Below are 26,157 nucleotides of genomic sequence, written 5' to 3'. Positions count from 1 at the left end.
GTAATAAAATAAATAATAAAATCCATATATATAATGGATTTTAAAAGCTCCTCAACAGAGTCAACAAAACTCTTAGTGAAATGGGGAACACGTGTACACCCGTGGCGGACGCATGTTGATGTATGGCAAAACCAATACAATATTGTAAAGTTAAAAAAAAAAACAAAAAACTCTCAGTGAAGATTCCATGGACTTGGGAGCCTGGGAACGACTCCCCTCCCCTTGGCCCCCAAGCTCTCATCTGCAGATTTCCGCATGGCTACTTGGCCCTCCTGCCTTTCTTGGAGATTCTCCCAGCTGAGCATCCAGAGCCTGTTCACTTTCAGCTCTCCACACTTTGCTCTCGCCCACGCTGAGCTGGCAGCTGAAGCCTGATGGAATTGCACTGTCAGGTTCTGCCCACAGGTTTTGCTGGGCGGCACGATATACCTCAGAAGAAAACTTCCTTGTGCTTCAGCCTTCAATTTACAGAAGACTCTGCAGTTCCCTACAGGGTCAATTATGTAATTTAAGTGTCTTCAACCCAGCTATCCTACCCTTGGGAATCCATCCCCCAGAACTAAAAGCACCAATATAGAGACTTTTAGTATCAACAGTGATAAAAAGACAGAAACAGTATCCACCAAAAATTTTAAAAGCTGAATAAAATACAGCATATCCACAGCATGAAATATGATACAGCCTTTAAGAAAGAATGAATTGGAGCTACTATGACCTGGAGGGCTGCCCATGATGTATTATCTAGCAAGAAAAGATGGATGCAGAGAAGTACGTAAATATCCCACTTTAATTAAACAGTGGCCAAACACCAAAAAGAAAAAACCTTCACAGGTTTAAGATTTTAGAACTATAGAGAAATATATAGAATGAAATATACTAAGTCACTCACATGGGTTACGTGTGCTGAGAGTGGGACTCTATGCAAAATAGGAAAATGAAAATCAAAAAGCATTTGGGAATACTTTTTTTAAAATTATAAGCCTATTTTATACATATCTTACATTATACTACACTCTGTGCGGAGAATAATTATGAAAAAAGAAGATCACATTTTATCAGTACTTACCATTTTTCTACTTTCCCATTTTCTATCCATAAAACACTCATTACATTATGAACATATAATTACAGAAAGAGAGATAGGCTTACATTTTTCAAGTGCATCCATTGCTGCTCCCATTTCTGCTTGCTGAATACTATTAAAGAAAATGAAGACAAGGTACACTTTAAAGACTTTTTTTCCCCAAAACACAAAATATGGCTCCAATTTATTCAGGCTAGTTTTCATGTTTGGTGCATACAATTTTATCTGATTATTTCTACTGTCACATACTGAATTGCACAGATAGGAATATACACAAGGGCATGCAGAAATGTCATTTATCTGTACAAAGCCTGTTTAAGTTATTCGTTCCACACTTTCAACACTGCAATAAAACGCCTTCCACTTATATTAGGTCTGAAGTACTTCTTACTTAAATTTGAACATCCTCAGTGTAAAGTTTAAGAGGCAAAGAGTAAAAAAATACACATACAGACAGACTTCAAATCACTTCTCAGTTTAAGATATAAATTGGAAGGTTCAAAGAAAGGTGATAACATATGAAATTCTTTTTACCTGAAGATGTGAGCATTTCCACAAAGCTCAAGTGAATAGTAATAAGAGATCAAGTGTCTAACGGCTGTGTCACGCACGGCATGTTTCATAAAATGCTTGCAGCAGTGAACAGACCTTACCTGTGTGCACACCTGCTAATGTGGTTTTCTCTAGGCAGCCAAAGCCCTTTATGCAATGGCATTCCCACTGCTCAAGGCCAATTCTCAAGTCTGGGGCTGAGTTTGGTGGGGATATTAAGCCTTGAGATTCACTTTGCTACTACCCTTGAACACTCTAAACTCTAAGTTCAAAGAGACAGGCTGCAGAGTTTGGAAATACCAAGCAGATATGAATACTTCTCAGACACACAGGATGTTCATTTGAAGAAACTTAAAGCATCGTCCTCTCATACCTTGGTCCTTTCCCACAGCCAATTCTTTCTCCCTTGAAGTAGACAGCCACAGTGTAGGTCCTCGCGTGGGATGGCCCCACTGTCTGCAGAGTCCTGAAAGGAAAAGGAAAGAGCAGTAATTATGTAAAGTGCGACTTAACTGTTACTGCTCATACATAACTCCACGAAAAATCATGTGACTTACTGCTGAGAGAGAGGAAGGCAAAAATAACAAGAAAATTAAAGGAGTACAGTTTTGATTTGCTAATATGACAAATATAGACAGCTCTGAAGTAGGAAATTTTTCAAATTCTATAGTGAATCTTGTGTATGTGTGTGTACATATATATATATATATCCTCAAACCATTATGAACAGTATCTGAAGGCAAACAGTAAAGTATAAAATATTTTTTAAAAATTTCAAAGTGTTATTCCAAGTATTATAAAATTAAAGTTAGCCATTTCAGTCTGTTCATTGTATTTCAGTGCTAATCACACGGCTAAAAATCACAAATATTTGGGTAATACACTGCAAGCCCCGTGTGAATAGCATCACATCCTTTATGGATTCTTTCTAATGAGAAATCAGAGATCATTTCAAGGGTATGTTATAATCGGAGTACACAACACAACTGCCAAAAAACAAAACACCGGGTACGCTCGATATTAATGACAGGGTGCAGATCGCAAGTGTGGTAAAACTGATAACTTCATGGAAAAGGGAAATTAAAAGTAGCCGGCAAAGATAATGGGACGAACACAGTAATCTTGGAAAAAAACTATGTAAAACAACCCCATCATCTTGATAAAAAAGAACAAGCTCGTCGCAGGCTTTCATGGGGGGATTTATAAGAAGGGGGCAGTCATTTCCTTTGTCTGTACTCACTGGGATGAAAGAATGCGGATGGCTTCTTAAAGGTAGCGCTTATTATAGTAATCATGCCTGCACTATGAGAAGTTTATCACCCTCATTTTACTTATTGAACTTTAATTATCACTTTGATGAGGAGATACTTTGAGCCTTTCACGTAACACAGTCTGGATGTTCATTATGCTTATTAGACACATATTAAAGTGCTATTTCTAAACATTTGGGGTTTTTTCCCAATAAATAAAGGAAACATTGTTCAGCAGTGACAGCTTCTTGGGACAATTTATAGCAGCCTGCTGTGGGGTGACTCAACCTTTTCTTGGCCTCAGTTTTTCTTTAGTGAAAAAGCCTATAACGTGTTGTGACTATTAAATAAAAACATAAAAAAGGATTTAAAATTCCCGGCTGCCACTCTGGTGTTTTCCCTTGAGTACTGTGAAGTCTGAGAAAGTCCACAGGATGGGGGTGGTGGTGAGGCTTTTATTTCATATGAAACACACAAACGTGTATACTTGTACACATATGTAAACAGAGACGGGGGTAACCCAGTACTAAAGCTAGATATTTAAACATCCTTAAAAACACATATCCAGACCATACCTTGGGAGGCAACCCACTTATTTTGATAATCCCTCCCTTTTATAATTCCTCTTTGAAACCAGCTTCTGAAACCACCTTCTGAGTGTCTCAAGCTAATTACCCAACTTCAGAGTCAAACCTCCTGTTTTCATCGAAACCGGTGTTATGTGTGCAGCAACCTGCATTTCCTTTGAATGACTTTTGGCTACTCCTCAAAGAATAAAGATGTGTCACTAAAGATATTCAAATGTACACAGCAGCTTTTGGTACACATCCTGGAAAGAAAAGTTCCAAATATTTGAATAACACAGCCGCGGTGAAGAACTGCCTGGCTTCCTACGGCGACTGCCTGTCAGGCGATCGGGACAGATGCCAGCAGGGCTTGAGAAAGAGAGACACCCAAGTACAGTTACAAATAAACAAGCACAGGCCGCCTGGGCTAGGTGTGCAGGCAGCACGGACTATAAGAAATAAGAAGACAAACAAGAATGTATATAAGACAATTTAACCCAAATTTCTCTTATCTTGATCTCCTCATCTTTCTCCCAGGGAGCAGTTCACCGTATTTTAGAGATGGAGAAAGCACAGATAATTGCATGTGACCCACTTACTTAGAGCAAAAAGGCTCAGAGGCCCAGAGAGTTTCAGTGCTGGGCCCAGTCAGAGTCACGAAGTCTCCCCCCAGGGCTCTCATGACCACTGCTGCACGCAGTTAGCTCTTCCTCCTGGCACACGGAGGGTTATTCTAGGCTTCCTGGGTCCCACAGCCTGTGGGCAGCACATACTCACTTGTATAGCGGAATGTCTGGTTCTTTTCCTTCTGTCCTAAGAGTCAGGCAGCACTGCTGAAGCTGGGACTTGGGGTCGTTCCAATCCTGATTCAAAATGAATTCCTGTAGCAAGTCCCCCAAACAGTACTTAGTAAAGGATTCTAGAATCACCAAGCATAGAGCAAACAACTAATTTAAATTTTATATGAGCTTACTTTTAATCGTGGAAAGAAACAAACATTCATGAAAGTATGAACGTATTCCAAGTCTTTATCAATGTACAGTGCTGCAATAAATGCTGAAAAAGAGAAAGGGTAACATAAGCCCCAATGCACTGCCATTTACTAGAAAGAGTGAGACCGAGCCTTTTAAGAAACATTTTAATAAGGTTTTCACCTTCCAAGCCCTCTTTATTTTTTAGCATTACCATTTCATCTTGCTTCAAACAAGAACTACTCTTTATCACTAATATTAGAAATAGCAATAGAGATGTGTGATTAAGATGCAAAAACCACAAAGACCAAATTACATTTGTCTGAGGGCTAAATGAACAATTAGTTAGAACGATACACAAAATGCTGCTGTATATAGCAGGGAAAGAATGACATCAGGGAATGCAACCATGTTTACATCAACTAAATCAAAATAAAACTCAAAGATCAGATACAAGGCCAGAACAAGCACATCCGAAGGCCTGCTATTCTTAACACCAATCTTGAGATCACCCATTGACAGGGTCTGTGTCACATTTCATGAACAGAAATGGGACCATCTATGCATTCAATCTGCCGAAACGGAGGAAAAATAAATACTGGGCTTAATGACAATATAACCAAATTTGCATTAATAAATGGTGACCCCAAAGACAACTTCATTATAAAGGTTATCTTAACCATGTAAACAAATGGTGAGTTTTCAAAGAAGGAGTTAAAAATAAGCTTCTGTTGAGCAAAAACAAAGGCTACTGAGACTGATCACTCTACTTACTTTTTTTGTACTTTTAATGTTAAGTTACTTTTCTTTAATTGAAAAAGAGATTCTTTTAAGTTCCTTAATCAGACTGCCTTTACACTTTGTAAATCAGCTGATTTGCATGGTAGACTTTAATATTTGTGTATAACTGTAGTTGTCAAAAATACCATAATATTAAAATTTTAAAAAAGGTTCCAAGGCCCAGTGAATGGCCCACTTACTTTAAAGTAGTATCAGAAACAATAAAATTGTGCTTATAATCCTTTAATTAGCTTAACAGGATTACTTATAATGCTACTAGACCATATCAGAAACTGTAAAAGATGACAATGTTGTCCATAGAGCTTTGAGTTCGTTCACAATAGATAATAATTCTAGTATTTCCTCTATGCCCATATCTAAAGGTTGCTGGTGGCAAAAAAACAGCTATAATTCACTATTACTGGTCTTCACATTCTGCTACTGTTTCACACAAAGAGATTTGATGGCTAAGCATTAAGACGGAGGGGGTGGGGGCGGGGGCACCAGTGAACACAGATGGAACATAAATCCATTATTCACATGTTTTCATTCCAAATCATTCTCTTTCAAACAAGCTTTGGAGAGAAGCATAAATCAAAATTAAAATAGAAAAGAGGTTTCTTTAGTCAGAATATCATAATAATGAGAAGTGGCAAACTTTGAATCTGCAGGTTAAAGAAAAGCTTTCTCTGTAGGACTCACATTCCAAAAGGTCAGCCAAGGTCTTGGTTCTCAGGGCGACAGGTCTTTTGGTCTTGTCGTTGGTGATGGCGTATTCCTGCATGCCCAGTTCCTCCGCCACCTTGGCCTGAGTTCTGTTATTCACCAAAGAGCTTCGCAACAGCTGGCCAAACAGAATTGAGATACATTTAGAAGCCATTTCACTTCCGGTCTCTCTCTCGTTCCTGTGTTGGGTCCAATCAGCCTAGACCATCTCACTGACAGGGACATCTAGGCAAGCAATGGCTTATGTTTTCAACCACCACCCTCAGGCGGCAGTGACAAACTCGACGCGCTTCCAGCTTCTTAATAACTTCCCCTGCTCCTGAATTTTACCTAACTGACCTTTAAATAGTTCATTTAGTTGTTTAGTAGCAGTGAGCGGTCTTGAGGGAGAGGCGGTACTATAGTAAAGGTCAAAGATTCCATTAAGTTTAATGTTACTAAAAGAAGGAACATTAAAACTAGTAAAAATCAACTTATTGAAGTATAATTTACATCCAACAAAATACACCCATTTTAAGTATAAACGAGTTCTGACAAGCTTCTACATTTCCATCACCCAAACAAGTGCTTTGGCCCCTTGGTGATCAATCAATCCAATCCATCTACCACCAGGCGAACTTGACCTGCTTTCTGTCACTGCATACTAGTTTTAAAGGAGCACTCTTTAAAAGTCAAAAATAAACTTCATGTTGTACGGCACTGATGCTAATTTTGATAATACAGGATTTGTGGAAGTGATGCTTTGGTATTAATTAAAATATTTAAATTATTAATTTACATCGTTACTTTTGTTCTTTTAAAGATTTATACTATATATTGTGACTCACAGTTTTTCAAGCTGAGATCCTTTATTTTTAATCAAATTAATATATAATTTTCATATTTCAACTTCAGGAATGCCAAACAAAAATTTCTACTAGGAATTTCAGTCAGCTAGGAATCCTCTAAGGACTATCTAAGCAGTAGCATTAAACAGTGCGTGAAAACTGTACAACCAGTCCATAGTAGAGGCGCCCATAAAACAAGCATGGCGTAGGAATTTAACAGTCACTGATCACTCACTAGGGGAAGGTAGGGAGGGAGGCCGGGCAAAGTGGATAGACACAGAGATGAGAACTCACCAAACAAAAGCTGAAAGTCATCAACCCCAATCTGCAAGATCTGGGGAAATAATGTGTCTAAAACTTGAAGTTTTTCTTACACAGATAAAACAAACCCGTGGTCTAGTACAGTTCCTGCTAAGGAATCCCTGATGCCAGGCCCAAGGCTCAGGAAGCAGCTGCAAGTGATGCTGGTATTATACCCTCCGCCGTTCCACATCGCACTTTGCTTATTAGATGCAAGTTTTATGCTCTGTGGCTCCATAGTGTCAACTGAGCTTATGAAAATCAAGATTTATTCTCAATGCCTGAGATTGCATCCTTGACAACAGATAAATAAGAAACAATATGTTCTTAATTTGTCTGACAATGATTCATGAAGCAGAAACACAACTTGATCTTCATAAGCCATGCTTGCTGTTGAGTTACAGACTATTATTATTCTTTGCTTGTCTCTGTTCCTTTCCTCCGATCTCCCCCTAACTCTATCTTTTCTTCAACACAGTGTTTCATTAAAATTAATATCCACAGAGAAGTTCAAAATTAAAAAGGCCTAGCATAATAACATTTAAAGAAGACAGGATCAGGGAATTCCCTGGTGGTCCAGCAGTTAAGACTCAGTGCATTCACTGCAGTGGCCCCGAGTTCGATCCCTGATCAGGGAACTAAGAAATCGCAAGTTGCCCGGTGCGGCCAAAAACAAAAACACAACCAATAGAGTTGTGCGCCCACTAGTCTAAAACCTGAGCTGAAAAGGAGACAGCTTTTTTAGTTTGGATTTATAGTCAGGGAGGTTCACATAGTAGAGGCTGTTGGAGAACAGGAGGGTTATTTTGAGAATGCTTAGCGAACTGGGTTCTCAGTATATGCTTTTGGTGAGAGAAGAAAACTCTAATATGGGCTGTGTGTATGGAGATTTCACGCCTTAGAATCAACAAGCCTGATGTACACACATGTGAGCACACAAACCATAACACATCACTTGGTTACTGGGCCCCAGCCGCTGCCTTCCAGCGTCAGGGCTCCTCATTCAGTGCTGCGCAGTGATGCTGTCAGTGAGGATGGAAACAGAAATGCTACCAGTTAGAAACACTACCAGTTTTATTTAAGATACGCCCTGACGGGTCTTAAAGCACCAACCGGTGGCCAGCAGAAAGTGAGATCTTTCAGTTCTCGCCAAAGCGTAAAGCCGGAACCAAAAGTCAGGGGTGCGGAGAAGGAAGATATAAATCATCCACACTTTTAGAGTCAGTTTATATTTAGAAGGAGAGTTGAAAAGAGGTAAGGTCTTGCTCTTTACTCAAACACGAAAGTCTGAAGAAAGCCAGTTCTTTAAATGACAACCTCCATCCCTGGCCTTTGCTGAACTGTATTTCAGAATAAATCATGCTATTTGCCAATGAGTGAGATCAGGAGGGGATCACAAGGCAAAAAGCTACCAAAATATGGTCGTTCAGAGCAACAGTTGTAGAGGCTGATGCTAGGCTAGGCCCCGCACTGCCAGCTGAAGATCCTGAGATGACCAGCATCCCATGGCTGCCCTCCGAGAGCTGCTCGTCTCCAAGGGAAGCTGCACACAGGTGGCCAAGGTGACAGCACAGCCCACAGCGCACGCATGTACTCCTCTCCAACCAGGTCTTCCAAAGGAGGGGACCTGACCCCAGAGCAGCAACATTTCAGAGGCTTGATGATCTGGCTGTTGTATCAGAATCACTAGGTAGTTCTGACACACTGGTACTTAGGCCTCTTTCCAAGAAGCAAGGAATTAGAATTTCAGGACATGTACATTTAAAAAAACTTCAGGTAGGTGGACTCTGATGAATATTAAAGAGTCAGAACTGAAAAGAATGAATCTGCCAGTGGCAGAAGAATGGGTGCTATGGTCTGAATGTTTGAGTTGCCCCAAAATTCAAATGCTGAAATCCTAAAGATGATGGTATCAGGAGGTGATTAAGTCATGAGGGTGGACCCCTCATGAATGGGATCTGCGCCCTTATAAAAGAAGCCCCATACTGATCTCTAGCCCCTTCCACCTTGTGAGGAGGGTACAGTGAGAAGTCTGTGAGCCAGAAGACAGCCCTCACCTGACCATGCTGGCACTCTGACCTCAGACTCTAGATCTCCAGAACTGTGAGCAATAAATTTCCGCTGTTCATAAGCCATCCTGTCTGTGGTACTTTGCTATAGCAGCTGGGATAGACTAAGACAATATGAAAGGGTTTTCTAGGAAGAGGAAACAGCTCATTCAAGAGCAAGGAGCCAGGATACAGAAAGATGATTACTGGGTAGAACTGGAAGAGAAATCTCAGCCTGGTGGGGAGGAGCTGATGCAGGTGAGTGAGGCTGGCTAGCCTCTGGGCGGGGAGAGCTGGCTGACCTCTGGGCAGAGAGTCTGGTAGGGGAGGTAAAGAAGTCTGTCTTTCCTGTAAGGGAAGAGGAATCACAAAGGGTGTCAAAATGGGAGCAGTGGCAAGGTAGTCTTCTGATTTTAGAAAGACTATTTTGGTAGATGGGTTTGGATGGGGTAAGACACAAGGTTTGCAGATCCTGACGCTATAAACTACCATTTTACAAAGAAGAAAAAAATTTAGTAGAAATCTAGAACACCAACATTAAGCACCCAAGTGAGCATGAGATACTTATTAGAATGTTTTGCAAACAGTGCCTTGAGTTAGATGTACTGGATTGGCCAAAAAACGTGTTCAGGTTTTTCTGTAACGGCTTACAGAAAAACACGAATGAACTTTCTGGCCAACCCAATACTTGTAAAAAAGCAAACGGCTTGGCGCCAAGCTGCCTAGGTGCAAAGTGTGGCTCTACCACTTCCTCGCTAAGCGATCCTGTGTAAGTTACTAGATCTCTCTGAGGCTCAGCTTCCACTTCCACTGAACGGAGAAAACAGTCCCTACCTCACAGGGATGTATGGAGAAGTACAGTGAATGTGCATACAATCTAAGCACAATGACTGACACATAACAAACACACTGGAACACTAGCTGCTGTTGTTTGGCACTGCCGTTATCAGCTAAGACATGCTCAACTCTGGTTATGGGGAAAAGGTTATAGAAAGTTCTAGGAACTCCTTTGGATTTGTTTTCAATGCAAATATTCTGGATACCTGTTCATTGTCTTCAAAGCTCTCCATTTTACTAACTCTAACCTGTCCTTAACAACTTTTTTTAAAAACACTGCCTTACTCCCACCCACCAAAAAAAAAAAAAAGATAAAATTTAATTTGCAATCACCGGAAAAAAAACAAGGAAAGCTGTACTAAGGGCTCACTATAAAGCTGAGAGGAAGACTGCTGAGTTCTTGAAGCAATGGCAAGGATCGACAAATTGCAAATTGTGATTTTGAGAATCCAGGGTGCTTAATGTTGGTATATTATCTCAACACAGCAGTCTTTCCAAATTCAAATTTTACTAAGAAAAAGGTTTACTGGTTTAAAATAAGCAAAGAAACACTCTGGCACTCTTCCTTCAACTTCTACTCACTCTTGATTCGAAAGAGAAAAACCACAGCTGTGGGACATGAGCTACCGAAGAGGGCCCCCTAGTGTAAACAGGAGAGTCTGACTAATTATCCTGAAGACTTTAATGTAAGAGCATGGGATGAAAGACAAATGTATTATTAAAAACGACAGTGATGTGCCTCACGGGTCTCTCATACCAAGAGTGGTGGCCAGATGGCCTCCATTTCCCATGAGAACCGAATAAAAGGTAGGCAAGTGCTAGCAGCCAGAGTGCAGGTCAGGGCCGCACAGCCAGTTTACAACAGTGACGGACAAGTTCTCAAATAGGAGCTGCGGAATCTGCCCTCTCAGAGATCTGTCAGCTCACACACCTGTTCACCTGATTCATGCCTCGTGCTGTCTGGAGGCAGCAGGGAAGGATTAGATCAAGGCTTCCCAAAGTTTATCTGTAACCCTCGCTTTCTCATTGTCCCAGTCATTCCTCTGTTTTGTTTTGTTTTTCTTCTTTTTCTCTCTTTAATCTTTTGGCCACGTCACAAGGCACAGGGGAGAATCTTAGTTCCCCGACCAGGGATCGAACCTACGCTGCCCTGCACTGGAAGCATGGAGTCCTAACCACTGGACCACCAGGGAAGTCCCCTCCAAATCATTCCTCTAAAAATAAAAATTTCAAGATACAAATGAACTTACCTACAAAACAGAAAACAACTCACAGACTTAGAGAACGAACTTATGAGTGCTGGGGAGCAGGATGGGAGAAGAAATAGGGAGTTTGGGAGGGACAGGTACACACTGCTGTATTTAAAATGGGTAACCGATGGACCTACTGTAAGACCGACTGTACAGCACAGGGAATTCTGCTCAATGTTACGTGGCAGCCTGGATGGGAGGGAGTTTGGGCGAAAATGGATACACGTATATGTATGCCTGAGTCCCCTCAGTGTTCACCTGAAATTACCACAACGCTGTTAATCAGCTATACCCCAATACAAAATAAAAAGTTAAAAAAAAAAACTTAAAAATAAATAAATAAAAACAAAAATTTCTGCAAGTTCACCTTGCTTGTGGATACCAACACTGGGCACAGGGCACACTGTAGGCATGAGACTGACAAGTATCTTTAGCTCCGTAGTTTGCAGTAAAGGCTAAGACAGAAGAAGGAAATAGACACAAAAACTCAAATGCAAATGTTAAAAAGTTGCAAGTGTGACAAGAAAGGCATTCTTGTCTGAGTAAGTGCTCTTTGAGACCTCCTCACTATTTACCCCCTCACTATTTACCCTGACTCTACTGAGTAGGTTCTACCCTCAAAAGCCAAAAGTTCTATGAAATAGAACCTCCTTCCTCTACATCCCCATTTGAACTCTCATCCCTAGACAACTGCATAAGCCTGACATTCCTTCCCAAACAGGCCTGCTTGAACATCCAACTTACAGAACACTCTGTTTTCCTCCATCAGCATTCAAAACTTGAAAACTGCAATTTCATTTGTTCAACTGTCCTTAGTCTCTATGAAACAAGCGTGCAAGGGAATAGCTCCGGGCTAACTAACGCCTCCCTGCAGTTGTGTGCTCTTTAATCACAATAATGATTTTTAGCCATCCTTTCCCTGCCTCCCACCCAGCCAAATGCAACTGCAATAAGCAATCCTTCACAAATTTTAAATTACTTTTAACCCTTAGACATTCATAAATTAAGTTTTCGGCTTCTTTCCTTACACATAAAACATGCTATTTCTCTCCAATGCCACTTCCACTTCCCTTTCTATATGAGTTATCCATCCACAAAACTCTCATTCTTCTACTTATCAAATATGAATTGAGAGCTCACATATGCCAGACACTGCCGGGCATACAGTGATAAATAAAAATATGCTCTCACATAACTTTCAGGCTTGTGGGACAGGCAAACTCAAAAAATAAGTGTCAAGAAGGAGAAGAACATGGAGATTTGACTAGAAGGTTCCCCTTGCATGCAGCAGTCACGCCGGAGCTGACATCTCAGGCAGAGGAGGAGCTAGCAGGCAGCTGAGAGGAGGGGCTTGAAGTAGAATGGTCTCCAGGTAGAACAAACCCCACGGCAAGAGGGGGCATAGAGGAATGCGAAGCAGGCCAGGTGAAAAGGTGCAGAGTGAAAGACAGAAATGTGACATGAGGTCAGGCAGGTGGACAGGCTTGTTCTTTAGTCACTCTCCAAAGAGCAAATGAAGAGCGTTAGAGTGGACTATGGTGATCATTCACTCAGCCTATTTGCCGAGCACAGACACGCCAGGACTGTTCAAACATCCAGGGAACCAGGGATGAAGAAGAGAGACAAAATACCTACCCTCATGGAGTTAACACCCTCATGAGAGAGCACAGACGGTAAACAAGTAAAATATATAGTCTGTACTAAGGAGGAGAAGGAAGGAGAAAATGGGAGGTGAGATTCTAGACAGGAGGAGGAGGGGAGCTAGGGATGAGGATGGGATTTTCCAGGTGAGAGTCCTGGAGTGGATTGCCATTTCCTTCTCCAGGGGATCTTCCCAACCTAGGAATCAAACCCGGGTCTCCCGCATTGCAGGCAGACGCTTTACCGTCTGAGCCACCAGGGAAGCCCACTATTCAAGCAGAGTGAATGAAAGAAGGCCTCACTAGTGATGACATGTTAACAGAGAAGAGGGATATGGCCATAGCATGTGCAAAGGCCCCAAGGCAAAGGCCGGCTTAGTGTCCTGCAGGAATCTCACAGAGGCTAAAGTGAAGTGTCTAGGAGAAAAGTTAGAGATGGTAGCAGGAAGGCCGGTCATACAGGGTCTTGTAGGTAACAATGCTATCTTTTACCCTTGAGATGAGGTATATTCAAAAAGTTTTGCACAGAGGGGATTGTAATCTGACGTTTCTTTAAAACCAACCCCTCGAGATGATGTGCTGAACACAGACAGAGGGGTGGGGAAAGATGTACCAGTTGGGAGGCTATGGTTGTAATTTAAGGTAAAGATAATCATGGTCCAGACCAAGTTGGTTTAACAGTGAAGCTGGTGCAAAGTAGTCATGTTTGAGACAAACTTTTAAGGTAAAATCAACAAGCTATGCTAATGGGTAGGAGGTGTTAGCATGAGACAGAGAAGAGTTAAGGACAACTCCAAGGTTTCAACCTGCGCAACTAGAACAGAATGGTCCTTACTGATATGGAAAACACCAAGGTTTGGGGGTAGAAATCAGTTTTGTTTTGGCCATGATAGGTTTGAGCTGCCTGACAGAAATTGATCTAGAGATCTCTGTGGATCTATATAACCAAGTACATATACAGATATGTAGACATATGAGTTTAAAGTTAGGGGGACAAGTAAGGGCTCAAGACATGAAACAGGAAGTAATGTATAGGCATACTCAGACTCATGGAGAGGAAGTCAACGGAAAAGAGAAGAGGCCTGAGAATGGGGGCACTCCAATATTGAGAGGTTGGGGAAGTGAAGAGGAACAACCAAAATGGACTAAAGATGAATGGCCACTGTGGACACAATAGATGTATTGTGAAGATGCCACAGGCCGCAGCAGGTAACCTGGCCTGTGTGGAGAAAGAGCTGATTCAGGAAAGTCAGTGTAGGAAGCCATAACCCGTAATGCAGTCCAATAGGCCTGAAACCTGAGACAACATCCCCCATGGGAGAGTACAAAAATGCCCACAGGAATGGCGAGGCCAGCTTTTCCAATAGTAACACACATCTCAGGGAGAAATCTGAACCGGCTGCCTTGCCTACTGCTTTGGATAAGCACAACCCTAAGATTCCTATCCTTTGCAATGTGCAGTAAGTGCCACCGCCTCTAACCAGATCTCTTTGTCAATCATATTCCTATAACTCTGTGTCAGCTGTGCAGAAACTACTGCCATGGTCCAGGTGATGGCAGAAGATCTGGGTGATGAATTGAGGTGGCTACTCCAGCAGTAACATGGTCAAAACTTGTGAATAGTCTATGCTGGAGGGAATGGAGGAAGCAAAGATGATTCCCAGGCTGCTGACTTGCCACACTGGATGGGTGATGGTGCCCTTCAATTACTCAAGAAATAACTGGAAGAGGACCCAGATTTCAAGTTCAGCCTTGGATACACGGAGATGATGAGCAGGCAGCTGACACTGAAGCTCAGAAATGAGATGGGATTGAAGAAATCCATTCAGAAGTCTGCCTACAGCAGGAAACTAATGTTATATTTACAAAGAATACCTATAAGAGTAAGAAGAGGAAATGCCTAGGAGTGAGCTTTGTGCATCCTGGAATATTCACCAGCTCTACAGAATAGGATGAGCCTGCAAAGGAAGCTGAGAGAGTAGCTCAAGAGCCGAGAGGAAAACCAGGAATGTAAAGCATCACAGCATTTAAAATACAGATTTTAAAATCTATATTTCACTTATTTTAGATAATCTTTGTTTTGCCAGCAGATCTGTTGGTCCTGCTGATTTCTACCAAAGTCTTCTGTGAATACAGTTCAAAAAACCCTCCATATCAGAATTTTGTCATCTGTTAACATCTTTCTAATATCCCCAAATTCTCTAATTTCAAGGAAGCAAGGCCAATGATAAACACATTTCAGATCAAATTAGTTATGGCACTGAAGTCACTTTGGAAAGAACACAAAACTGAGTCTCCAGCATAGTCGTGCTTTCACCTTTATCCAGACCTGGGCAGGGCTCATGCCTTTCTGAGTCCTGGTTTCAATATCTGTTCAGTGTTGGGGTTGGGACATGTGTGCAGTGCCAAGAAGGGAAGCAATACATCTGTCAATCCATACCCTCCTCCTCCACAAAATTCTGGAGTTCACTATTGATTGGTGGGAATACAGGGGTAAATTGGAGAAGGCAATGGCACCCCATTCCAGTACTCTTGCCTGGAAAATCCCATGGATGGAGGAGCCAGGTAGGCTGCACTCCATGGAGTCGCTAAGAGTTGGACACGACTGAGCGACTTCACTTTCACTCTTCACTTTCATGCATTGGAGAAGGAAATGGCAACCCATTCCAGTTTTCTTGCCTGGAGAATCCCAGGGACAGTGGAGACTGGTGGGCTGCCATCTGTGGGGTCGCACAGAGTCGGACACAACTGAAGCGACTTAGCAGCAGCAGCAGTATAGGGGTAAATGTGTATATTGAAGTCACATATTTTCAGCAGTGGCCTCTATATGCCCATAAAATGAATGACTGCTTCAAGCCATTTGCTTTAATCTGGCCATTTCTCAGACCAACCAGATACTCTGACAGCTATGAAGTCTATTCCCTAATGGCAGATACAGAACCGAGCATTTATTGATTCCTGGATGCAGAGAAAGACACTAGATACTAGTTTATTTCCGGTAAATGCTCATATGTTCTTAAGAATTTAATATTAATTCAAAAGGAATTTCTTGTCAATCCAAAAGCAGTTAATTGTAAATGGTCATTAAACTGCTAATTTTAAACTAATTTTAAAAGTAAGAGTACTCCTGATTTCCCACAAAATGATACATGGGGCTTAGTAGAAACATAATAAATATTCATTCAATGAATGAATGAAAGGACCATATTTTGTTGGGTTTAGAAATTCTGCTGAAAAATTACATCTAAACATAGTCAATTAATCATATTCTCCCTAAATTCAATATCTGTGTCTCTCACATAAACTATTTCCAGGGTTCAGAGTTGCAAAGATAATATCAAATTCTATTCAAAGCAAAACATGCACAGAACATGTAGAGATGCAAAGTATGAAAGACTTATTATTTACCTCAAGCATAATGAAGAATGTCTGTACTCACAAGATGTCTTATGGTGTCTATTATTTTCTTTGCCCAGTAAGGTATTTGCTTTCTCAATGCCCAGTCCTAGAGGGACTTCTCAAAGGTTATTCCTTGTGCCGGGAGATCATCATCACTGACTTCTAGGCAGGTTTTGTTCTCCATTCCAGTTTTATTATTGATTGGTTTCACAGAGTAAAAACCGTACGCAGCAAATAAAAAAACTCAATAAAGTTTTATAAAACGAAACAAAAGTGAGAGGAATGGGAACCATTTCACTTTGTTCATAAATCAAACGTTTTCTCTCAACGTCCCTTTCAACTCCACACGGTCCAGCCAAACTAGGCTTCTGATCTTTCATGCTGTGCCCTTGTTTCAGCAGTCCTGATGCACGTAATGTCTTTGCAAAGAAACTTCTTCCCATTAATTCCCAATGGCCAAATCCTACTCATCCTTAAAGGCTCAAACATCATAATAACCATGAAGCCTTCTAGAAACTCCACAGCCAAAAGAAATCTTACTTAACCTAAACAGCACACTTTCCTTGTATAATATTTAACGTAGTTCTCCCTTGTATTTATAGCTACTTATTTATACTTTTTATAGTGTACATGTATCTGTATACACACACACCTTAAACTATACATATATATAGACACACACACATATACATATGTGTATATATACAGAAAGAGAGAGAATTTGTAATTGTTAACTTGCATTTTTAATTTCTTCTAGTAGTTTTTAAACTTCTTATGGACAGACTACTACTACTAAGTCACTTCAGTCGTGTCCGACTCTGTGCGACCCCATAGACGGCAGCCCACCAGGCTCCCCTGTCCCTGGGATTCTCCAGGCATCAAGTAATATCTGCTCCCCTCATGAAGCCTAACTCAGTGTCTTGCACCAAGTAGGCAATCACTAAATAAAGGAGTATAAAATGAGCTCTCATCATATATTGTTTTTGCATACAGTTTACATAATGAAACAAAACCATATGATACGCTAAAGTCACCAAGAACTAAGTCACCAATTACATAAGTATATATCTGGCTCTTCGAATCTTCACTTTCTATTACACAGCAAACTTGTTGGAGGAAATGGTTTTACACAAACTCACAGTTAAGTGTCCTTCGTGATGATCTGGAAAATGAATGAATAAGTACTCCGTTGCTACCAGCTGCATTATGGAGTCACCAAGGAATTCCATCCTCTGATTGTGGCCTCTGGGGGGAAAAAACATCAATGTAAAGAGATCAATAAGCATTTGTAGATCCAAAAAAATAAAAATAAAAAATTTTAAGATATGATTTTAAAAAGCAATGTGTTCATCTTGCTTAAAGCACAAAACTAAACACAACTCCCCAAAGCCCCTCAACTGAGAAGAGATCTGAGTCAATATAGGTTCAGTTTCAAAGGAGAGTAAAGTGAGTACTACCTAAGGATTAAACAACTGCTGAAAGAAAGACTGGTAAATAGTACCTGGGCAGAAGCTGGGAAGAATCAATAGAAAAATAAAACACAGTTGAATCCTTGAACAACCTGGGGGTTAGGGGCAGCGACCCCCCAGGCAGTCAAAAATCCAGTTTAACTTTACAGTCAGTCCTCTGTACCATGGTTTGCACCTGCAGATTCAACCAAATGACACCATGCAGCACTGTAGCACGTACTTACTGAAAAATATCCACGTGTAAGTGGACCCATGTGGTTCAGACCTACGTGATTTAAGGGTCAACTGTATAGTACAGACAACAACCTTGCACAATCTTTACACAGACAAAATACAGCAAAAAGATCCAAGAATTTTCTATGCTAAATCTTTACCTTTTCATTGAAAAATAGACTCCAGTTTTCAAATCTGAATTCCAGGATAAGGACTAAAAAAATCTATGACAAGATTCTTTGGTTTTTTCAGTGTAAAGACAACTGTGAATATCTAATTTGGGGAAGAAAACCTGATGAGTGTGTGTTAGTTGCTCAGTTGTGTCCTACTCTTTGTGACCCTGTGGACTGTAGCCCGCCAGGTTCCTCTGTCTACAGGATTCTCTAGGCAAGAATACTGGAGTGGACTGTGGGGGAAGAAACCCAAAAACTGAATTAAAAAACATGTAAAAAAAAAAAAAAAACAAAACAGTTTTGGTTATTTTATCAGTTATTTCATTAGGTCATGTTCAAATCACTCACTCACAGCAGGGACTGGAGGGCCAAATTCACGCTATGGCCTGTTTCAGTAAATCAGGTTTAATTGGGACACAGCATGTTCATTCATTTATACTTTTCCTGTGGCTGCTTTTATGTTACTTTTGTGTTACTTATGAATCATCATGACTGTGACCACCTGGCCTATCTCTTCATAGGAAAAATTTTTACTTCCTTCACACTTATAATTTATAAAGAAATAAGATTCATGGCAATGAGACCAAAAATACTGGATTACAGCACATGCCCTGGTCTACACCAGTGTCTGGCTGCTCATCCATCTGAAGATGTGACTTCCCTGGAAATATGTTTGAAAACCCAATTCCTTGAAAGGGCACACAGCAAAAGTTTGGGACTGTGTGTCCAAATAGTCATGTTAGAACTACAAGAGTATTTCTAACTCACAGGGTCAGATGGTTAAATCCCACAGTTCTCAATGTGAATGCTCTTGCCAAAAGTCGAACATGTGTAAAAATTACTCCAATTGCATCTTCAAATTCAGTAAGTTTCTGTAGAACTGGAGAAGTCTCAATAAGTTGTCGATCAGTATTTGGCTCTTGAAGCTACAAGAAGGAACAAATAAATATCACAGGCAGTTTTTAGTTACAAATGTAATTATCAATTCTAAGTGTTTTGTAAACTTCTCATTCCCACAGGCAGAAATTTCTGAAATGCCAATAAAACATGAAAGCTTCTTTCTCATCCCTTAGAATGGCAAACAAACCTAATATTTAAAGAAGGCTCAAATAATATTTTCCAACCTTCTATCAGATTTCAAGGCCAAATACTATACACAGATAGTTCAAAATCCTAAGTATTATACTAGCTCTCCAAGGAAGAGGCAAGCTGAAGAACCACTCTTAGGGAATCTATCTATCTGGTAACTCAGCAGTTCTCAAACTTTCTCAATTATCCCCAATTATCTATCTATCTGGTAACTCAGCAGTTCTCAAACTTTCAGTTCAGTTCAGTCGCTCAGTCGTGTCCGACTCTTTGTGACCCCATGAATTGCAGCACGCCAGGCCTCCCTGTCCATCACCATCTCCCGGAGTTCACTCAAACTCACGTCCATCAAGTCGGTGATGCCATCCAGCGATCTCATCCTCTGCCGTCCCCTTCTCCTCCTGCCCCCAATCCCTCCCAGTATCAGAGTCTTTTCCAATGAGTCCTCTTCGCATGAGGTGGCCAAAGTACTGGAGTTTCAGCTTTAGCATCATTCCTTCCAAAGAACACCCAGGGCTGATCTCCTTTAGGATGGACTCAAACTTTAGCACTCATCAAACTCTTGCAGTACTTGTTAAAAGCAGATGGCAAGGCCCTGCACCCAGAGTTTCTCACTCAGTATGACTGGAATAAGGACTAGGAATCTGCCTTTCTGGTAATTCCCAGGTAACACAGATGCTGCAGGTATGGGGATCAGCTTTTGAGAATCACTGCGTTGAATAACTTGACCGCTGTGTATCTTTCAAGGGGCTAATCTATTTTGGTAAATGATCATCATTAAACTGAATTCAGCTTACACTGGAGATTATTATATTAATACCACTAGGCAGCTGCTCCACGTAACAATGAGCCTTTAACCACTGCTGTTAAGTCTCTTCAGTCGTGTCCGACTCTGTGCGACCCCATAGATGGTAGCCCACCAGGCTCCCCCATCCCTGGGATTCTCCAGGCAAGAACACTAGAGTGGGTTGCCATTTCCTTCTCCAATGCATGAAAGCGAAAAGTGAAAGTGAAGTCGCTCAGTCGTGTCCGACTCTTAGCAACCCCAAGGACTGCAGCCTACCAGGCTCCTCCATCTGTGGGATTTTCCAGGCAAGAGTACTGGAGTACTTTAACCACTAGCAGAGAGCAAGTATAAAACATCTGAAATGAATATTTTAAGGAACTTTGGGCTAGTTCATATTCATAAAATACTTCTAAAATACTTTGAATTAATGTCACTTGTTACTGTGAAGCCTCTCATAAGAGAGTTCAGCCACTAGTGATGATTATTATATATATAATATATATACAAAAATGTATATGTGTGAGTATACATTTACATGTATATATTTATATATGTCTCCAAGGTAAAAGGGTAATAAAAGCAAAGAAGAGTGAGAATTTTTGAAACAACTGGGGGAAAGAGTGTCACCATATATAGATCTTTTAAATTCTAAAATCTTGAATAAAGTCATTATACTCTACTAAAATTTTAATTTACAATGTTTTATGCAACTGAAGTCAAATCTCTGAATTTCTAAGATACAAATTAGGTTACAATTTAGCAATGTTAATTTAGTATTTGTTCTACTTTGTAATAAGCCCAGACCTGCTTTCGTATTACTTTCCCTATAATAGCAGGCATGTAGACACACTGGAGACAACACACTCTGTCTTGAGTATCACTATTCTGGGGAAGAGAGGGGACCAAACCACAGCCAGTCAAGTAGCTCTTCCTGCCTTTCGAGCGATGGCAACTCCCAGTGCTTCGCCCACCTCACCCCAGACCACAAAAACACAATGCATGGCCTCGTTTTAGTATTTGTTCCAAAGTTCTCCAGTCTGATACCCCAGCTTAAAGTCATAATGCCACCGAAGGGAATCAAAGGATAAAAGCAGAAGGGGACAAAAGGCAAAGTGAAGCATCGTGAGTACCTGGAGTTACAAAGCTCACTGCAGACAGGAAGGTCACACTTACCTGGAGTGGGTGGAGAGGATAATTGAGCCAGACTTCGCGCAGGTCCTGGAAAATGGAGTGATGCCTTTAATGCTCGAGGGAGTCATTTAACACACTCTAGAGTACTAAATAAAATGCCATTATGTGAAATACTGAACTATTTCAGATGCTGACTCCACTTACTGCAAATTCGATAGTGCTGGCAAATGAATTTTTTAAGTGTTTTCACCACTCCAACTGCCTGTAGTGACTCTAATTAGCCTATTAAGCTGGGGAGGAAAAGAGCCACCCCCGCCCCCAGGAGTCAACAACACCTTTTAAAACTAAGTTACACATTCGCTTAACCTAATACAGTGGATTAAGCTGCTGCTTTAATTATATGTTTTAGTTTACCATTCCCCAGAAATGTTCATCGGCTGTGCCTTTTAGAATTAAAACTCATCTCGAATGGTCCTTTACTTGGGCACTAATTCATTATCATTGAGTAACTTTAACATGGGAGTGGAAAACACCCATATCTAGTTCCTAAACTCTTAGATTTGTGAGACCACACTTTTACTGGGGGTCACTACAAATGTATACTTGAAATAAGAGAATAAAAGCATTAATTTTGTAGAAAATCCTAATATGCTATTTTATCCACTGAGTTAAATCCAGAGGCATTTATAATAGACCTTCCTCAGGATTAAAGTGTTTTTCCTTCAGTTTTAGACTCTAGGGAGCCTCTAACTGAATCTCCTTTCAGGCCTTGACAACTGGTTTTTGAGATAAATGACAAAATTTTTTAAGAAAAAAAAAATTTTTTTTAATTTTTGAAGAGGAAAAGTATAGTAAAATGTATTATGATGTGATACAGATGATGACAAAGGGAAATAAAAATACCTGATAATTTTGTACATCTTGCATATTAAAATATGTCTAGGTTTTGTTTTTGGTATTTTATTTTTGCAAATTTTTTTTTTAAGTTTAAATATCAAACTGTTCTTTTAAAGCTTTTAAAGAACTTCTCTTAACCAATTCAATAACCTTTCCCTGGAATTCTGTGTAGCATAAATTACACTGAATGTCACTCCCTTCCTGTGACTTTCTCAAGTTCTCTCACTGCTTTTCTCCCCCTGCTATACCTGAAACGGACATGCACTCAACTTCCACCAAGAGCCTGACCTACCCACTACCTGTTCCTCTGGAGTGCCCGCCGCCCCCACTGCTTTAGCTGCTGCCTGTTTAAATCATCTGCTCACCTCTGCTGCAGTTCTGACCTCTCATCCAAGCTACACATCCGTACCTCTAAGCGCCTTAATTGGCGTCTTTTACCTCATATCCAAATGACCAAATCATCACTTTTTACCTTCAACTGGGGATCATGGTGTTAGGAAAAGCTGTAGGCTGAGGAGACAGGCTGCCTGATTCAACCCTGATTCCCTGTTGGCCAGTTTCTTCACCTCCCTTAAGCCAACCTTTCCTCAAGCGGTCGACAAAGATAATCACAGTACCTACTTCAGAGTGTTCTCTGATGCCTCGATGAGCAATGTACTCAAAGCACTGAACCCAGTGCGGCACACAGGAAATGCCAATATTAACAACAAGTACATCAACAATGATGATAAACAAGTATCTCTTCGGACCATCTCCAATCTCCAAAGCAGAAGATTCTCAAGGACTTTGAGATTCATCTTTCTCCTTTCTCCTATGTCTTTTTCACTCAAAAACACTGATTTCTCCTTTGATGTCTGCTGCCACCCATCTTGTTGTAATAGCTTTAAAACCTCACAACTAGCTGGTTTCAATGGCATCCATTTCCCTGACTGCACCCTGCACTGAGATACAGCTCTGCCGCACCCTCGTGTCAGAGAAACAGAACACACCTTGCTGGGTTCCCAGCTCTGCTTTCTGTTAGCCCAGGGACCTTGGAGAAAGCCTCTACCTCCAGTTTGCTCTTCTGGAAAATGTTCATCAACTGTTGGGACATTAGTTCATGCAGCATGTTTTTACTGAACATCTGTTAGGTATCAGCTAAGTAAGACATTGAATAAGACACTAGCTCTGTCCTCAAAGGAGCCTACTGGGGAAGAATAAGGGTTCAGTTCAGTTCAGTCGCTCAGTTGTGTCCGACTCTTTGTGACCCCATGAATTGCAGCATGCCAGGCCTCCCTGTCCATCACCAACTCCTGGAGTTCACTCAAACTCACGTCCATCGAGTCAGTGATGCCATCCAGCCATCTCATCCTCTGTCGTCCCCTTCTCCTCCTGCCCCCAATCCCTCCCAGCATCAGAGTCTTTTCCAGTAAGTCAACTCTTCGCATGAGGTGGCCAAAGTACTGGAGTGTCAGCTTTAGCATCATTCCTTCCAAAGAACACCCAGGGCTGATCTCCTTCAGAATGGACTGGTGGGATCTCCTTGCAGTCCAAGGGACTCTCAAGAGTCTTCTCCAACACCACACTTCAAAAGCATCAATTCTTTGGCACTCAGCCTTCTTCACAGTCCAACTCTCACATCCATACATGACCACAGGGAAAACCATAGCCTTGATTAGACGGACCTTTGTTGGCAAAGTAATGTCTCTGCTTTTAAATATGCTAACAAGGTTGGTCATAACTTTCCTTCCAAGGAGTAAGCGTCTTTTAATTTCATGGCTGCAATCACCATTGTAGTGATTTTGGAGCCCAAAAAAATAAAGTCTGACTCTGTTTCCACTGTTCCTCCATCTATTTGCCATGAAGTGATGGGACCAGATGCCATGATCTTCGTTTTCTGAATATTGAGCTTTAAGCCAACTTTTTCACTCTCCTCTTTCACTTTCATCAAGAGGCTTTTTACCTTCTGCTATAAGGGTGGTGTAAATGAGTACAATTTAATAAACTATAACAAGTTCTATAATGGTGATGTATATGTTCCGAGTGCTGAGAAGACTCTGCCTGGGGTATCAGATCAAGTTTCCAAGAGGAGGGGACTCTTCAGCTAAATTCTGAAGAACATGAGGAATTCCGTACAGCAGAGGGAAATGATCAAAAGCAGGGCATGGTACATACTCAAATAAAAGGTCTCAAAGTGCACACACACAAAAGCGTAGTTCTTAATAAGCAGAACACCGAGAATTTTAGGGCAGCAAAAAACATGACACCATAATAATGGCTATCCGTCATTATATATATACATGTCTGAACCCGCAGCATGTACAAAACCAAGAGTAAACCCTCAGGTAAACTATGGACTTGGGGTGATTATGATGTGTCAGTGTAGATTCATCTATTGTACCAAATGTATCACTCTGGTTGGGGCTGTTGATAGTGGAGCAGGCGGGGCATGTGTGCGTGGAGGGAATATATGGGAAAATTCAGGACCTTCCTCTCAATTTTTCCATAAATCTAAAAAACCTTTTTAATTTAAAAAATTTTAAAAAGTGATTTCTAGAATGGCACAAAGAGGGAGTGGAAAGAAAGGAGACTGAAAAAGTAGGTGGGAGTCAGATTATGGGAACTATGAAATGCTCTGTTGTGTAATACAGGCTTTGGCAGGCAATAAAGAAACCAAAGATTTTAAGCTGCAAAGACCCTAATCGAATCTGTGCATGAAAAAGAAGACAACGCTGCATGAATGATGGACTAGAGCTGTGGGGAACGACAACAGTTTAATTATTTCAGGTGAGAGACGAGGAGGACAAATGTTGAAGCAGCAGGATGGCCGAGACTAGGGGCCGAACTGCCAGGGGTCTGTGACTGAATGAAGACGGGGAGAAAAAGCTTAAGGACAAAAGAAGAGCCTGAGGTTTCTGGTTTACATCATAAACTGAGAGAAGTGTATCTGGGGGCTTAGGTGACAAATTCAAACACTAAACCTGTTGCGATGAGGTGTCTGTGGAACACCCACATGAAGCTGCCTGAAACCAGTCTGAAAAGACACTTTTTCCAGTTTCAGGAGCTCTGAAGAAAGGCCATGGTCAGAGAAACTGGAACCCACATGCAAAGACCAAAGAGGGTGTGCGAGGGGCAGTGGAAGACTAGGAAAGTTTATATAGGGATCGCTGTCTTTCTAAGAGGGTCATTGGATAGCTGAATGGAAACAACAGCTCTGAATGTACCAAGTACATTGGGTCACACAGACCTGAAAACACAGAACTGGCAGAATCTGCCTGGGGCTGAAAGAGTAAAAAGCAGTCCAGGCTGATAAAGAAAGATGACACAGAGAAAGCCAGCTTCCAAATCAACAGGACACCGTGCTTCCTCAAGGTCTTACAGAATCGGGAAAACCGTGGACGACCCGCTCTCAGAGGGGGACCGCTTTCCCACCAGGGCTGCCCTCTGACCTGCTTTGCTTTGCTGTGTCTGAGCCCTGTTCAATTTCACAAAAGAAAAGACACACTAAAACTAAGCTGAATGTCAGCTGTCCCACTGATAAGATAATGTTCAGACTCTGCTTTTTCATTTGGTCATTTATTCAATTCATTCCTTTAACAAATATTTATTAAACACTGCCCCTGCCAGCACTGAACCTGGTACTAGAAATGTAAGATAAGCCTGCTAAGTAGACAAGTGGGAGAGAAGCAGTTTAAAGAGAGAAAAGAATCTAAACAAAACTGAGGCTGTTAAGAACACCAGGTGAAAGCTGCGTATACATCAGGAAGGAACAGAGTGGATGGGGGATAGGGGCAGGAGTAGCTGGAGATGGGACAGGCCGAAGGGAGGAGGGGCTCACAGAGGCAAGACTGGAAGAGGAAATAAGGTAACGAGGTTGCTGAAATCGCCCACGAAAGATAAAAGGCCAGAACAAAGTTATTTTAAGATTTGAGAGAAAGACTTAAAATACATCTGTTACAGTTATAAATCAACATGCAGACTTGTTTATAGGTTGTAAGACAAAATGGGGGACATGGAACACTGGTGGATAATGTTCCCGTCAGGAGGAAATTCACACATATAAAATCATCACCTATCTCTATAAAAACAGGTAAAAGAAAATCAAATCCTCAGATATGAACATCATCCAGGTCCCATTTTTCAAAACCATTGATTCTTTTTTTTTTCAAACTATCCTAAGGAATACAGTAAT

General features: G+C 41.1%; 1 protein-coding gene across 5 annotated transcripts in view; it reads right to left on the bottom strand.

Annotated features, from left to right (window-relative positions):
* DROSHA (drosha ribonuclease III) overlaps positions 1–26,157 on the bottom strand; it is a 123,092-nt gene that overhangs the window by 2,692 nt on the left and 94,243 nt on the right. For all 5 annotated transcript variants that reach the window (XM_070774804.1, XM_070774805.1, XM_019982966.2 and 2 more), the window contains 8 exons: positions 21,132–21,176; positions 18,854–19,011; positions 17,370–17,475; positions 5,906–6,047; positions 4,426–4,508; positions 4,230–4,333; positions 2,010–2,102; positions 1,150–1,196 (listed from right to left, as the gene is read on the bottom strand). In XM_070774804.1, coding sequence (XP_070630905.1) covers positions 1,150–1,196; positions 2,010–2,102; positions 4,230–4,333; positions 4,426–4,508; positions 5,906–6,047; positions 17,370–17,475; positions 18,854–19,011; positions 21,132–21,176 — 778 coding nt within the window. The remainder of the gene's footprint in view (positions 1–1,149; positions 1,197–2,009; positions 2,103–4,229; positions 4,334–4,425; positions 4,509–5,905; positions 6,048–17,369; positions 17,476–18,853; positions 19,012–21,131; positions 21,177–26,157) is intronic.

This window comes from Bos indicus, chromosome 20 (genome assembly GCF_029378745.1).
Source record: "Bos indicus isolate NIAB-ARS_2022 breed Sahiwal x Tharparkar chromosome 20, NIAB-ARS_B.indTharparkar_mat_pri_1.0, whole genome shotgun sequence".
Lineage (NCBI taxonomy): Eukaryota > Metazoa > Chordata > Mammalia > Artiodactyla > Bovidae > Bos > Bos indicus.
Note: the sequence above shows the minus strand (reverse complement) of the source record. Positions and strands in the feature narration are given on the sequence as shown.